This window comes from Dermatophagoides farinae, chromosome 8 (assembly GCF_024713945.1).
Source record: "Dermatophagoides farinae isolate YC_2012a chromosome 8, ASM2471394v1, whole genome shotgun sequence".
Lineage (NCBI taxonomy): Eukaryota > Metazoa > Arthropoda > Arachnida > Sarcoptiformes > Pyroglyphidae > Dermatophagoides > Dermatophagoides farinae.
The window spans coordinates 1,717,261-1,735,181 of record NC_134684.1 but is presented as its reverse complement, the minus strand read 5'-3'; the positions used below and the strand labels follow the sequence as shown (position 1 = coordinate 1,735,181).

General features: G+C 29.1%; 1 protein-coding gene across 2 annotated transcripts; it reads left to right on the top strand.

The window, feature by feature from the left end:
* The first annotated feature begins 468 nt into the window (after positions 1–468).
* LOC124495734 (uncharacterized) lies at positions 469–14,869 on the top strand. Of its 2 annotated transcripts, XM_075733524.1 has the most exons (4): positions 469–3,042; positions 10,097–10,276; positions 13,715–13,829; positions 13,907–14,869. In XM_075733524.1, the coding sequence occupies exons 1-4, from the start codon at positions 1,545–1,547 to the stop codon at positions 14,160–14,162; spliced, it is 2,049 nt and encodes a 682-aa protein (XP_075589639.1). In that variant the 5' UTR covers positions 469–1,544; the 3' UTR covers positions 14,163–14,869. The 2 variants fall into 2 exon arrangements, with proteins under 2 accessions (XP_075589639.1, XP_075589640.1); XM_075733525.1 differs by lacking the exon at positions 10,097–10,276.
* The last annotated feature ends 3,052 nt before the right edge of the window (positions 14,870–17,921 follow it).

The window sequence follows — 17,921 nt, the reverse complement described above, 5'->3', positions numbered from 1 at the left end:
TACAACAAAAAAAACGAATGAATTTTGCAATATATAAAACTTTCAATAGAGATGTATGAATACCGTGAATGAAAATAAAGATGATGATCATCATCATTTTGATGATGATGAAGAGATGAAAATATTTTACATGGGAAATAGAAAGAGAGAAATTGCTCTTTTACATACAAACAAACACCATAGGAAAGAGAGAGAGAGAGAAAAAGAAAATTTTTCAAATATACACAATTTATATACCACCACCAAAAAGGAAATAGCCTGTATATATATATATGTGTGTGTGTGTGTGTATATATGGTATAAGTATTCAATCATTGAATTTTTCGTCGCTGTTGTTGTTGTTGTTGATACAAAATTCATTCATTTTCATATATTAAACCTTTAAAACATATGGTTGAAAACTGATATATTGATCAAATAATAAATGAATGAAGAAGCGCTTAATTCAGGTTATTGCTTCTACCCATCTATACATCAACCATATATATCACAATCAATTTTACCTTTCATATTCAACAAGCATTGTGTGTGTGTGTGTGTGTGTTTGTGGTATCTAAACGATTTAATATGTATTATGTTATTATTATTATTCTTTTCATCAAAACATTTGAAGATAATAATGATAACAACCAACAATATTCGTCGCTGCCCGCACAACCAGATAGATATACATGAATGTGATTGACTTGACTTGACTTGACTCCTTCTTTCATTATATTATCAATATATGTTCTTCTGTTTTTCTTTCCAGGAGAGAATATAGCCATTAAATCGTCGTCATCATTATCGACAACATTCGACAACAACAACAACAACAACTACAATCTGGCATCTTCATTTCCATTCCAAACGTTTTCAAAAACGCACACACATACATACAATAACAACACAATTTCCAGCTGCAACTAATCCTCAGCAATAACCGATTTTTAATTTTGAAATAAAAAAAATTTCTGCCTGTGTGTGCATATGTGTGTGTCAACATGGTCAACTAAAAAATTTTCCATAATTTTTTTCCCCTTAACAGAAAAAAAAATTCATTTATTGTAAAATTTCAATTATCAATGATCTCTTTCCTCATCATCATTAAATTTGATTCTCATCATTATCATCATCATCATCGTCGTCGTCGTCGTCGTCGTTAATTTGATTTGAACATTGTGTGATTAATTTAATTGGCCATTTGTGTTTGTTGAAAATTACACAGAAATTTTGATTGTTTTTTTTTTGCTTTCTGTGTTTGATTTGATGTTATTTTTTTTTATTGATTTTTTTCCATTTGAAAATTATCGATTGATTGACATTTACAACATTTGGTTACGACATCAACAACAAAGATGATGATGAAAATTTGAACATTATCATTATATACATTCCAGATTTATTGCTATTTATTTGTTGAAAATTTTTTTTTTGCATCAATAATCTTGATCAGGTTTTCTAATATCAACATATTAGAATCCTGATCATAATTGAAAACGGTCAAAATTTGGTTCTACGAGAATTTATTTGGGCCATATTTGCTTTTAAAGCAAAGAAATAACATGGCTTTAGATGTATCATCAAGAAATTCATCATTATCTACATCAGAATCATCATTTAATCATCATCATTCATCATTTCAATCATTGATGGCCGCTGCAACAGCAACAACAACAATGGCCACCAATAACCCGATCAATAGTGGTTCGATTGAACATTTACTAAGTAATTATTCATCACAGGTCCATAACCACCACCACCACCACCACAACAACAACAATCAACAACAGCAATCACAACAGTCAACAATAACAACAGCAACAACTAAGTCAACGATGGAGGACGCAACTTTATTTTTAAGGGCAGCTGCTGCAGCTGCAGCCGCTGCCGCGGCAGTGTCCACCTCTGAAAACGCGGTCTCACCTTGTCCAACAACAACAAGTTCCTTGCCAGAATCACCAAAGTCATCAACAACACCAATATCACCTTCGTCACTTGTTCAACAGACATTGAACGAATCAGACGATAATAATATTGTTGTCAACACAGCAATCACAATGGGACGACCAGGATCGATTTCACCACCACAACCATTAGCATTGACTGGCCATCATAATCGAAATAATCAGCAAAATTTTTTCCAAAATCAATGCCATAATAATTCTCATCATCAGATACGAGTGAAAAGTCCAAAAAGTCCACCAACGGCTCATCAAGGATCATCACCATTGGAAAAATTACAAAGCCTTAGTCCGAATACTATAAATCTTTCATCTTCAACAACATCATCATCATCATTATTAACAACAACAGCATCGGCTACATCACAAACAGTAGCCGCTGTACAGGCAGCTGTTGCTGCTGCTGCAGCAGCAAATTCCATTGTTGAACAGACAACACGTGCATTGAAATTCTCTATCGATAATATTCTATCACCAGAATTTGGCCTAAATAAAAATGATTTAACAAGCCGTAGCCTATTCTATGCTTATTATCAACAATTTCAAGAAAAATATTCCTGTTTTAATTTAGTCAAATCATCAAATAATAATAGCAATAATCATCTGAATCAACAACAACAGCAACAGCAACGATTAAATATTAGTGGCCATTTTCATCATCATCATCATCATCATCAAAATTCTGTTAAAAATAATTCCACATGCAACAACAACAACAACAACAATCACAATCATCGTAATAATAATAAAAATAATAAACATTCATCATTCGATATAAACGCATTGGTTTCAACGAATGAAAGAAAAACAAAAAAACGTAAACGTTCCGATTCTGAATGTTCATCAATTAGTTCATTAAGCAATACATCAACCAAAGAATTATCATCATCATCACAAAGTATTAATATAAACACCAATAATATTGTTGATCATCATCATAATAATAGTAGTAAAGATTCATCGACAACAACAACAGCGACATCGAATGAATCAAATGAACAATCTGGTAAAGAAGTAACATTGGAAGAAAAAGCAAAACAACCGGTTCTATGGCCAGCATGGGTTTATTGTACCAGATATTCTGATCGACCATCATCAGGTAAGCAAGAATTTTATTTTTTCGTTTTCGTTTTTCGTTTTATTTTTTTCAAATGAATTGAATTGTTTTTGTATTGGTATTTATATTGATTGTTGATGCAAAACCAAAATTCTATACAACAAAAAATTAAAAAAAAAATCAGTAAGAATCAATTAGCCATTTTGAAAATGATAATCTTAATCTTTATCTTTATTTGATGATTTGTAAAATGTGTAATTTATGACCTTTTTTGTTGTTGTTGTTAAATGTCAGTTTCTCACTTGTGATGTTGATTATCAACCACACAGACACACAGACACACACACACACTGATGACATTTGTTCAATTCATAAAAGCTACCTGTGTGTGTGTGTGTGTGGCATACGGTGATTGTTTGTTTCACATTTTTATTATTATTACTAGATTATTCACGGTATATTTATATTATTCGTGGTCAAATTTTTGTTGTTGTTGTTGTTGTTGTTGGCATTCATTTCATTCATACAATGGGAAAATTTTTTTTCCTTTGTGTGCGTGTGTGTGTGTGTGTGTGTGTTCACGGCCCAGGACTGTTATATCTATTGAGATGGTCCATCTTCCCATTGAATTTTTGAATTTTTTTTTTTTTTTGCTAATAGCTCTAGCTTCACATTGGTTTATCTTTTATTTGACATTCATGTATTTTTTTTTATCGTATTGTATTCTATTGTATAAATCGCGTACCGTTTATCTCAAAATTACACTCATTCGTATCCTAGGTCCATTTATATAAACGTTTGTATGGTGTTTGTGTTTCTCTCTCTCTCTCTCTCTCTTTCTCACTTTCTGTGCTTGATGTATCCAAAAAGGCGTAAAAGACCACATTGAAAAAAAAGTCAAAACACACACACACACACATATGGCACCTTTTGATTGATGATTATGATGATGATGAAGGGACCGCACACAAACTTTGGCTCTCTCTCTCTATTGACCCAATAGAAAAGTCTCTATTGGCCAAACCAAAAAAAAAAAAAAAAAAAAAAAAAAAAAAAATGGTCGTACGACTTGGTACCGTTTTTATTTTCAACTGTTGTTGTTCACACAGGCTGCTAATAATGAATGAATGATAAAGATGAAGACCTTAATCATCATCATCATGATGAACTTTTATCATTTTTTAGGACAAATCAATTTTTCTTTTCTTTCTTCAAAGAAAAAAAATAGAGCATTAGGATTATAATTCCGGGGACTATTGAATGAATTTTTTTTTTTTTTTGAAAAATTAATTTATTATTGAACAAGATATCTTCTTTGTCATCGATTTTTTTTTGTTGTTCAGCCGCACACATTTCATTCATTCAATTTTCTATTTTGTTTGCCATTTGACTTTTGTCCCAACAACATTCATTTTAGTGATACTGGCAACATTGATGATCTGCATGTTTATCTTCATTGTCTGTCTGTCTGTCTATATGTGTGTGTTCTATTCACATTTTTACGTTAAAAATTGATTTCCGTCAAATTAGTTTATACAACAATAACAATAACTAGAGAGATAGAGAGAGAGAAAGAGATAGAGAATGAAAACCGTAAACGGTCGTCCATACCGAATTGACTCTTCCTTTTTTTTTGATTATCAATTATTATTACATCCGTTATTGTCATTGTTGACCTTAGATTTTTATTGTCATTATGATGATTTTTGTAAATGTAAACAGGACAGGACATTTCATTTATTCATTCATTCATTCATTTCATGCAAACAAAAATTTTTTTTTTTTTTTTTTTTGAAAAAAAAAATTAATTTCGCAATTGAATCGATTGCTTTGGCTGCAAAACGAAATTCTCATCATTTTTTTGGGGGGTTTTGGTTTTCTCTATTAATCCCCATTTAATTTATGAGCATCGAATTCAAACCATTGAACTCTTCATTGAAGATTTGATGAACGATATCTCTCTTTCTCTCTGTGTGTGTGTGTACGAACCGGATTTTTTTTTCAATTTATTCAACTTGATTTCGATGAACGAAAAAAAAAATCAATCTCCAATCAATCTGCCGACAAATATAATATACCACCAACGTCGTCTATGATGATGATGATGTGGTCTATTCGGCTGGTTTATTTATGAATGAAAATGGTCAATAATAATGATAATAAAAATACCGGTGGCATGTTTTTTTTTAAATGAAATAAAAAAAAACGAAAAAAAAAGTTATTTTGTGCTTGACTTGACTTGAATTGCCTGTATATCATTTTTTTTGTATTGTATCTTTTTCTCCTTGGTGGCTTGGCCAGGATTCATACCTGCATGAAGAACTACCACACACACACACTTAATTCATCAAAATGAACTTATCTTTTAATATTCAATAATCTACTGTGGACACTGTTATATTGTTTGTTTGTTTTTTTTTGTTAGTTGAATCTTTGTGTTGATCTGGTCTCTCATTGATGACAGTTATTTTTTCCTGCCAGTTTGTCATCATCTTGTTTATTTTATCTATCTGTCTCTCTCTCTCTCTCTCTGTGTGTGTCTTTGTGTTGACAAATTTTTTTTCTTTCTTTCTTTCTTTCTTCTTGGTCCAATTGTTCTTTGTATGGTTGTTTTTTTTCATTTTATTTTATTCTTTTGTCATATTTCAATGTTTTGTTTGACGATTTTGTCAACAGTAACAGATAGATGATATAATTGAGTTTTATCTATTCAGGTTATTCATGCCAATAAGGTCAATCTCAATCAATCGATCAATAAGCTAGTTGGAAAAAAATATATCATTGGAATATTGTTACATTTTTTTTTTTGAACAATTTCATCCAATGCCAATGAAATTGATTGATTTGGAATTTTTATTTTTTTTTTCACATGTGGACCATCACATTTGTCTGCCAAAAAAAAAATCAAAATAATAATTTCTGTGTTGACAAGCCACCATTATATATATGCATGTTTAATATTGTTTGTGAATGATTCCAAAATTCAACAACAACAACAACAATTAATTGAACTGAAATTAGTTAAATAACGAATGAATAAAAACCACTAAAAACCTGATGATGATAATAATAATAATAATCTCCAGGATGTTTGCCAATTTTATTACCACCATTTTGAGATATATAGAAATGGAGAAAAAAAAAACGACATGGTCATAAAAAAATCAAATTTTTTGCAAATAAATAAATGTTATGAGATCTTAACTTGATGATGATGATGATTTTTTTCGATTTCTTTCCATGATGATGATGATGATGATGATGATGAGAAAATTTGAAATTATAATTAAGCTATATAAAAAAATTGAATGAACAACAGCAACAACATGTGTTTTTTATTTTCAAATGTTTTTCTTTTTGGTTTTGTTTATGATGACAGCATCAACAATAATAATTGATCTGGTGCAAATGATGATGATGATGATGATGATGAATCTGGAATTTTATTACCCAATCAGTTCTGCATCATTTTATATATACATGAATTCTTTCAATTCAATTCAATAGATAGGTGTGCGTGTTAGATATGAAAAATTCCGCAATTTTTTTTCTCTCTGTGATGCATATTTTTTTTTTTTTTTTTTGGACGCGTGTCTCGTGATCAATTGGTCCATTTGTTGTTGTTGTTGTTGTTGAATGGTCTACATATTTTTTAGAATATCCATGATGATGATGATGATGATTTCGGCATTGCCAAGAATTTCTTCGTTTTTTTTTATTACCCGATAAAATAAAAGATCATCATCATCATCATCATCATCACTGGTCATATCTGGTGGAAATTATTATTATTATTATTATGACCATTTCATTTTTTTTTCACAAATGAATTATTATTTCAATTTCAAACTAATAAAAGTTTTTTTTTTATTTTCTGACTTTGAATGAAATTATGAATTTATTTTTGTTTGCTTGTTTCAGATGATTCGATAATCATGTTTTTGATCAAAGAAATACTTTTTCTGTCTGTGTTTATGGAACATAAATCCTGTGATGACCACCATATGTCAATGTTGTTTTTTTTTATCCTTTTTTTTCTACTCTTCATCCATATTATGACATGATATTCATTGATTTTTTTGTACAATTTTTTTTTTCATTCATTCATCTCTATGATGTGTTATGACAGTGGGGGGGGGAAAAAAAATTCCGAAATCTTATAAAGTTATTTAGTTCAGAATCAGCAGGTGATTATTATCAGTCCGATGATGATGTTGTTGTTGATGCCGAATCTGTGTTTTTGTGTATGCGACCGAACAACATGATGTTGTTCATTTTAATTAAGACAAACACAAACAAGTCTGATGGTCAATGTATTAGAAATGAAATGAAAACATTTAGCCGATTCAAGAATTGCCAAAAAAAAATCAATTTAATCGAGAAAAAAATCATCATCATCATCATTGAAAGATTAGCAGTTTGATTAATTAAAATCAAAAATCATATTGACATTTGTTTCTTGTACCAATCTCAATGGTTGAAATTTTTGTTCAGAAAAAAAAACCAACCCGAACACATTATCTCGGGTATTGAATGTTGAAATTTTCAACAACAACAAAAAAAAAGCCAAAAAAATTTAACTCATTCAAAATATCAAACATTGTAGACAATAATCGATGCTTGAACAACCATGATCATCATTTTCCATTATTATCATCATCATTATCATCATCATCAGAGAATGGTAAATCTTGAAAAAAGTTAGATAAACAAAAAAAACAAATTATTTAGCTTTTTATATTTGAAAATAAATGCTACGGATCATTAGTTTTAAATAATAATAATAAATATTAACTCATCGTTGACACACGACAATCAAATGGGAGAGAAGAAGAAGAAGAAGAAGGAGAAAAATGATGTTTAGGCAATTCTATTCAATGAACAAATGATTCGAATGGTTGGATGGATGGATGGATATCAATTGACTCTGTGTTTTTTTTTTATTTCTTGATTGTTTTTTTTTCTCGGATAACTCATATACACAAACACAGGCAGTACCTAATTTTTTTTTGCAGAGGAAGATAAAACACAGCTCATTCGATTTTTTTTTACAATGATGATTCTATATTTATATATTACCGATTGATATAGTTTTATTTTACGTTTTCATGTCAAATTGACTAGAAGAGAGAAAAAAAATGCCATTGTGTTTACAAGCAGTAATTTTATTTCATTTTTTTTGACAAATAAATGTTAATGAACAAATGCTGTGTGTGTGTTTGCAATATATAAATATCTGAAGATTTTTTGACAGATCAACAAACGCACACACTCGCACGCACACACACACAAAGCGACGATTAATAACATTGAACATTCCACAATTGTCTATGAAAAAAAGACTAAATAATGATGATAATTTACACACTGTTCATTTAACATATTGCACGTGCATTTTTTTGCAAAATAGTAAAATACCGAAAAAATTCTTTTTTTTTGCATCCAAATCAACAACAACAACGAAAAAAAGAGCAACCGAATCGTTCCGCTTGGAATGCTTTCATTGCTTTTACACACGTGAATCACTAACATATGCACACATACACACACAACATCTATTAGATCTATGACGAGAAAATTGATTGCCCGAAAAAAAAGTTGCATGATTTCGATTATATGGTATGCGTTTGATGTATTTTTTTTTTGTTTGTCTGATAACAATTCCACACATTGCATCTTAGTGTATTTTTTTTTTCTCTCTTGATTGATTCAATGATATAAATTTTCAACGATCACAACAACACCGACAACAACAACAACAACAACCACAACAGATAAAAAAAAAGAAGATATTTTGATTTGGCCACACACCTTGACAGGCCACAAACTCATCTTGTTTTCAATATTGGCCACCGTTGATCATGATGGTGATCATCATCATCATGATCAGCCATTATCGTTAAGGGTGACACATGGAAATTATTATTCGACGAGGTGAACAGCCGAATCTTTTTTTTTTTTTTTTTTTTGGTTAGAAGTAGAAGATTATCGCAAAGAAATATCGATTCTCCGGTATTTTTTTTTTGCCGATCATTAAATCATCTTTTATGAATTGATAATATGAAATGATTTTGAATGAATTTTAAATCAATTCATTGACAATAATGTGATCAGATAGTGTAAAACTATCGATCAATCATATCATTTGATTCGATTGATAATGATACAATTGATTATCGTTTTTTATTGTACAAGGAGGTATTACATTAAATTTTCATTCATTTATTTATATTCACAATAAGTTCATTAAGAGAGAGAGAGAGAGAGAAAATGTCATTCACGAAAAATAATGATGATGATGATGACAGATACTGGAGAAAAATGTTACTTAATGAACTGAAATGAAAATGTTGACTAATGAAAAATTAATTAGTTAATTTGATTAATTATGACGACAGTAGCAGCAACAGAGAAATGATGAAATTTTTTTTTCTCATTTATATAAAGTTGTCGAAATGTGTTTCTGTCTGTTTCATTTTTTTTTTCTTATTTATCATTTTCATTGTTCATGATAAATTCGTTTGAATTCATATGATCAGGATTCTGTGAGCATTCTGTATTCATTGAATTTCATTTTTTTTTTTGCTGCTGCTACTTGCTACTGCTGCTGCTGCTGGTGCACCAAAAATGATTAATTGTTGATTCTATCATCGAATATATTTATTATTATTATTATACACAAGTAAACAATCGAATTGGATAAAACAAACGCATGGAATGAAAAAAAAAATGACAAATGATGGGCAAAAATTATAAAATCTTGAAATATATTTAAATGATGAATGTGAATATACTCTCTTTTCATGATTTTGCCCATCTTGATTCATCATTCATTTATTTTTCTAAATTCTTGAACTTTTGCTTACTATTTTATTCATTAGAATTCTTTGAATAAATGTTTGGCGTTCATGATTCTTTTGAAAGACTTAAAACTCAATTAAATTAAGCTTGATTTTGTTTCGTTTTGCCATCACATTCTCTCTCGTTTGTTTGTTTGCTCTGATTCTTTCATTCACAAATATCAAACGGATTCAATTTAATTCATTCTTTGATTTAATGATAAATTGATCATTCATTTCAAAAAAAAAAAATTCAGTGCTGAAAAAACTTGGTTTACAAACATCCGTCAAAAACAACAATAAAAAAGGAATCAAAGGTGATGATCATCAATCACGAACAAAACAAACAAACAACAACAGCAGCAGCAACAGCAACAATATTGATGGCAATGGCAATAATGAAATGAAATTTTTCAATAATTTCAATCACTTAAATGGTAATTGATATTGATTCATCAATAATAATGAACAATTTTGACAAAGTTAATGTGTGTGTGTGTGTGTGAGTGAGAAAAACGAATAAACGAAAGATTTTGTACATCTTATTAGATTCACGAAAATTTTATTTGTCACCAAATAAAATTCCCAACAACAACAACAATAACAACAACAACAACGGCTACAAAACTGTCAAATCAATGTTTATTACCCGATTTGATTTTTATTTTATTTTCTTCTTGTGTTTGCTCATTGATTCTAATGGCTTTTTTGTTGTTGTTGTCGTTGTTGTTGTTGTTGTTATTGGTTGCCATAATAGAGCACATCACGAACATTATCTACAATTTAAACACACACACACACACACACAGGACTTTGGGAATATAGTTTTATTTCTGGAACGCACGCGTGTGCCATTTGATCTAATCATTGAATCCGTTTTTCTCGTTTTTTTTCTCTCAAAAAAAAAACCATTCAAGGATCTAAATTATTAGGGTGAACAACAACAACAATAACAACAACAAACAAAAACAGATAATGTTCCAAAATACGGCAATTATTTTCTGGTTTTATGACCTTACAACCATCATTTATGTGTTTGTTGATATTTGTCGCGGGTATTAACTTACACACACACATATAAAGTGAGAAAAAAAAGAACCAACAAACATTACCCATCACATAAAACAACAATAACAACAACAAGGTCTCACTGTAATCAACAACAAATTAATAACAACAAACAGACAGTCATATCAGTAGATCCATAATTTATCAATTAAAGACTATATATACTGTACTACTACTATTTATTAGTCTAGTGGTGTTTGTTTGTTCAGGTTTTATCTAACTTTTTTCAGTTTTTCCAAAAAAAAAAAAAAAAAATCATAATGTACAACAAGAAAATGTAAAGAATCAAGATTGTATAATGGTACAAGCACATCATCATCATCATCATATATAGAGATATTATATTGAAAGGAAAACAAAAAAAACGAACTAACTAACTAAGTAAATAACAAAGCTTAACGACCGGAAATTTAATTAACCAATTATCGTCGTTGAATAGAATAGAATTCTCTCCGGTTTATTTGTTGTATTAGTATAGCATAGCACATCTCTGAACAACAACAACAACAACAAACAAACTAGAAGTAGAAACAAATGAATGAAAATTGTTGATAAGAGATATTATTCACTTCAACTAATAATAACAATAACACTACTCTTTATTTTATTACTACTGCTACAAACATTATATAAGTGTTCACTGTTCAGTGTTAATGACGACAATAAGCCTTTTTTTCATTCTATTTATTTTATTAGATTATTATTACACATGTTTTTCCAAGAGTTTATTATTAATATTTTAATAATATTATATTTATTATATTATGTTGACAGCAAATTCACTTTAAGGTTCCATTAGGAACATTCCATAATAAGGAACAATAATCGAGTAATTTATTTATTTATTATTATTATTTTGTTCCAAAACCCAAATTATTTCAAGAAAAACAAAACAAAAAAAAATGTTATAATCGACCAAACCCCATCCTGTACCGTCATCATCATCATCATCATACAATTGATGATTGCTACCGGGTGGATATAATTTTATGGTGAACGGTATATATAAGTATATATAGTTTCAGAATACAAAACACACATAGACTATATATGCACATATGCTATGTTTCAGGACAAATTGATATTTAAAAACCCCTGTGTGTGTGTGTGCGTGGCTAGATAGATTGTCTCACACATTTATTCATTCATTCACTTGAAATTCTTTCTCACTCTCTCTCTCTATTTTGATCATTATTAGTCTCTCTATTTCGTTCTGGTATCTGGTTTTGGTGCGATAAAAAAAAAATTTTTTTTTTTCTGTGTGTGTGTGTTCGAATAGTGTTATTTGGTGTGGATATATATGTTACGAACGGACATGGTAAATTTTCATGTCATGTTCATGGTGTTCCAACAACCATGTACCACACACACATACACACAGGCACATGAAATATTTTATTTTAATATATATGGATGTTTGACATGCTCACGCACCAGAAAACGATCTAATTGAATTCAAACGAATCATATGAATTCAATTTGTGTATGTGTGTGAATAACATATCAAATACATCATCATCATCATCATATTTTGGGCAAGAATGGAATAAATCATATGGATTGTAGTTTTTCATTATAAAAATCTGACCATGAAATTTAAAAATCAAATCAAATTTCATGAAAAAAAACACAATATTGAATCATTTTGATCAAAACAAACAAACATAATAAAAAATGATTAATTTTCTCAGTAAAATGTAAATATTTTCTTTTCAGAAATCATCATCACCATGATGATGACAATTGACAAAACACATAAACTGTCAACCTAAAATTATGATTAACCAAGAAAAAAAAAGAAAAAAGAATGTGATAATGACGTGTATGGTTTAAATGTTCATCATCATCATCATGATTTTGAGTCAATCAAATTCTATTCTCTTCATCACATTATTATTATTATGCCGACAGGACATATAAGTTTTTTGATGATGACAATAAAATGCCACACACATACACACACAAAAAAAACCCATAGAAAGATTTTGTCATTGTCAAAGATCATTCTCATGTATGATCATCATCATCATCATTGATGACGATGATGATGATGATAATGTCGTTTGAATTTTTTTTTCTTTCTTTCTTTCTTTCACATCTCTGTCTTTTTTTTTGTTTTCATTGCTTTTCTAGCTCATTAAAAAGTAATTAGGAAGAATGAACAACCAAAAAAAAAAAAAGAAAGAATTGAACTTGTCACACACAGTGTGTGTGAGTGTGGGTAAGTGGTGTGTGTATTTGGGTTTTGGTTTTTTTTTTTGGTTTGTTCATTTATAATGATAATGATGATGATTGAAACGGACAGCATTTGTTTCTCTCTTTTTGTTTGTTTGTTTGTTCCAAAAGAGTGTGATGTTGTTGTTGATGATGACATTTTATTTTTCTCGCCAATTTTGAATTGTAAAGTGATAAATGAAATGTGAATTTTTTTTTTCTTTTTTTTTGGTGTGTGTCTAGTTTGATGTATATAAATGTATACCAACACAACATCGGTGGTGGTCTTTTTTTTCCACAGTTTATATACCACACATCATCAACAAGAGATTAGCTCGTTCATCACTGTCATTCATTTGATTTTTGAAGAATTTATATTCATTCATTCTATTAATCTACATACACAAACACACACACACACACTAGCAATTTAGTTGACATTTACACATTTGACACTGTGTTAACGAACATTGAATGATCGGGAGAGAGAGAGAGAGAGAGAGAAGAAAGTCATTAAACGTGATAAATACTTTTTTTTATTCATTCTAAATTTTTGTTTTTATTTATTTTTTTTTCATTCACTCAAAATCTAGGTCCAAGATCTCGAAAATTAAAGAAAAAAGAGAAAAAAGTTGATGAAAAAAGGCCTAGAACAGCATTCACTGCGGAACAATTGGCAAGATTAAAACAAGAATTTATTGATAACAAGTAATTAATTAATTGATTTGACTTTATGATTTGTGATGCTAATTTTCATTTTTCTCTTTTTCTCTCGACCATTTAAGATATTTAACGGAAAAACGACGTCAAGATTTGGCACGTGAATTAAAATTGAATGAATCACAAATAAAAATTTGGTTCCAAAATAAACGGGCTAAAATAAAAAAATCTAGCCCTAGTCGTGGACCATTAGCATTACATTTGATGGCACAAGGCCTATACAATCATAGTACAATGGCCATTGATAGTGATGATGAAATTGATGAAAATTATAAAACAGCTTCATCGCCTGGCCTATCGGAATCAAGTAAAACAAGCTAAATTCAATCAATTAATCAATCAATTTGATTGATTAATCATCAACAATAATTTCAATTATATAACATGCCGATACAATCCAATTCTTTTTAGTTTGTAAATATTATCAACAACAACAACAACAACTACAACAACAACAATACACACTGAAACAACAAATCTTTGATCAATTTTAAATGGCCTAGATGTTTTCATTATTTTTTTTCTCTCATCCATGATATATTTAGCATCATCATCATTTGAATTTTTTTTTTGTTTTGGGTTCTGTATTGTTTTCAAATTGACACAAAAAAATGAATAAATGAATGAGGGAAAAAGGGCAGAAAAACAACGACAACACAAAAAATGATACTCAAATACACCACCACCACCACCACCACCGTCATCATCATCATCATCATATCTGACCACTAAACATTTTGACCATCCATTTACCTCCTTTCTTTTCAATCAAAAAAAAAAAAAAAATTGATTAATTGATAATCAAGGTAGTCATCAATATCATTTTGGCTTACACACACACACGCACACAAACACAATTTGACCATTTGTTGTAATTATTATTATTATTATTAATATAGTTCAAAAGAATAAAAAACAGAATCACAAACAAAACAAACAGAAAACAGAAAACAAAACAAATTCTTTCTTGATTCCATCTATCTCATCATCATCATCATCATCATCATTATTATTATTATTGTATAGAAATTAGCAAGAGAATTAAAAAAAAAAATTTTGTAAAGTTGTAATAATTTGAATTATCAGTCTGTTGAAAATAAAAAAAAATAATAATTCAATCACTGATCATACTGCCTTCTAGTGTCATTTTTTCTAAACATCATCATCATCATCATCACGATGATGATGATGAACGAATTTCAAGAATTTTTTTTGTTTCACCACGGTAATTCTAAAGAAAAAAAATCAACAACAACAACAACAACAACACGACAATCTAAATTATTTTCATCATAATGATGTTGATGATTATTATTATTATTATTATTATTATTTAATTTAGTGTAGTTACACACACGATGAGTTTTTTTTTGACGATGATATGATATTTAGATATTCACCATAACCAATTTGATAAATAACCACCGGAAGTTGTTTCGGTTGTTGTTGTTGCGGCAGTAATTAAATTTTTAATGATTTTTTCATCTTCGTTTGTCGCCGTTGTCGCTGTTGTTGTTGTTGTTGTTGTTGTTTGATCAATATTTGATTCTACTATTGCATTATTATTAATACTACCACCAGATAATATTATTTCTGATTCTGGTTCAAGTTCTATTACTGGTTCGGGTTTATTTTCAGTTCGTTTATTGCCACCACCACACATCCAACCGAACCAACCACGTTTTTCATCTACATTTTTAATAGAATCTGATTCTTGAGATGTATCATCGGAAGCTGTGACAAAATTTTCATCTACAATATTAATACCATTATCATCTTCATTGATGATTGGTGCAGGTTGTTCTTCTAATTGATTTTCGGTCCCCAGTTTATTACGTTTGAATTTTTCGCTAAATTTTTTCGCTATTATTTTTAAAAAATTTTTCTTTTTCATTGTTATCTGTTCATCTTCTTCACCATCATTTTTTATGGCCGTTGTCGATGATGTTGTTACTAAATCGTCAAAATTTAGTCCATATTTTTCTGGATCTTTTTGAAATTCTAGCCAAAAATTATCATCCACTTTTTGTTCGTGAATCACTTTTCTAGCATTCTTTTTAATTTTTCTTATATTATATAAATCTTTACCTTTTTCGATAATTTTGTTGAATTTTTTTTTAATTTTATCCACCATTTTGCCAAATTTTGATTGTATAGCCACCGCTTGTTCATTATTATCATCAACATTATCAATTTGTTCTTGTTGTAGTTGTAGTTGTTGTTCTTGTTGTAGTTGTTGTTGTTCTTGTTGTAGTTGTTGTTGTTGTTGTTGTTGTTCGAATAATTTTTGTTTCTGTTTATTGTGGTGATAATCATTTTTCATTTCTTCATACAATTGATCATATTTTTCTTTTTTGTATCTTTTTTTAGCCACCAATAATGGATCTTTATTTTTTTGTTTGAATTTTTTCACACATACACCAATTACACCAACAATGGCTGCTAATAACGCTATGATGGCAGCAACGATACCGATCCAATCGGTGGTGGACATTTTTTCACAATCAAATTGTGTACACGATGCATCGAATAATAATAATGTTTTTTCCATATTCAATTCTGAATATGATTGATCACATTCCGATAATATTGGCTGTTCACATAATAATACTTTTTTTACGAAGCAGCAAAAATTTTCCGTTTCAGTATACTTTTTTTGTTTTGTTTTGTTCAAAAAAGAGAATATTTATTTTCAATGATTGGCAAATTTTTTGTTTGTTTGTTATACTTACATATTTTTCTAAATTCAATGCCCATTCATTCATTGTTTGTAGTTGACATTGTCGATAATTTTCTCGTAATTGTTCAATTTGTTCATTGGAATCAATTTTATTGCATTGATTCGGAAAACCATATGTCGGTTTATATGGTACAAATATTCGATTATCATTATCATCATCATCGTCATCATCATTGTCATTGCCAGCAATAGTATAGATAATAATATGATGGTGGTCATTAAGTATGAAAATGATCAGAACAATGTTCAAGATTATTGAAAAAAGCATTCAATAATCATTGATGATCGAACAACCACATTTAGATCGATTCATTTCAATTCGAATGTTTTGTTTATTTTATATATTCGGAATTACTACTACCCACGCCCACTATGATGAATTCTATTAATTCGATAATCAAATTGCATATTGAAAAATGGAAAAAAATGATGATTGTTTTTATTTTGTTTGTAAAATTTATTTTGTTTCTATAAAAAAAAAAAATTTTTTTATGGAATTAAATTGCCAATTTGATCTGCAGGCATTTGTTGTCCTAATGTTATTGGCGATAGAAGTACATTTTTCATCGATTCACCTATACGATCCATTGTTGATTTTGTTTGTTGTATTTGTGATGATGAATTTGTTGATGATTGTATTATGGTAGAAGTGGTGATGGTTTTGCCAACATTTTCATTGATATCCATTGATTTTACGTTATTGGAAAAATTTTTATTATTATTATTAATATTCATTATTGAAAATGCTTTACCACCACCACCATCATCATTGATTGATTGTTGTAATTTTTGTTTCAAATATTTGCTAACACTTTCTCTATCAATATGATAACGATATTGTGATTGATCATAAAATTTTCCTGTCGTATGACTTTTAAATAATTCATAATGAAACCATAATGAAGTGTCCACCGGTCTATCTTGTAATCGTGGTTTGACAAAAATTTCATAATATAAATATTCTTTTTCATCTCTTGTTATTAGCTCATCGATCATCATTCCAGATGCATCATGATTAGAATTGGAAAAAATTTTTGAAAATAATCGTTTTTCTTTTACCTTTTTTTCGGGCATTTCTTGCATCAAAATATTGACCATTGTTTTTCGTAAATATTTACGATCATTTTCACTAATTGGTTTTTGTTCATAGTTTTCAATTTCATTCAAAATATATGATCGATATTTTGATATTTTTTGGCCTTGTTTTCTTGGTTTTACATAGATTTTATTGTATAAAAATTTTCTTTCATTATCAGTTAGAATTGGTTTCATTTTTGTTCCAGAATCATCAAGAATATTGGTAGTAGTAGTAGTAGTAGTAGTGGATAAAATATTTTTTT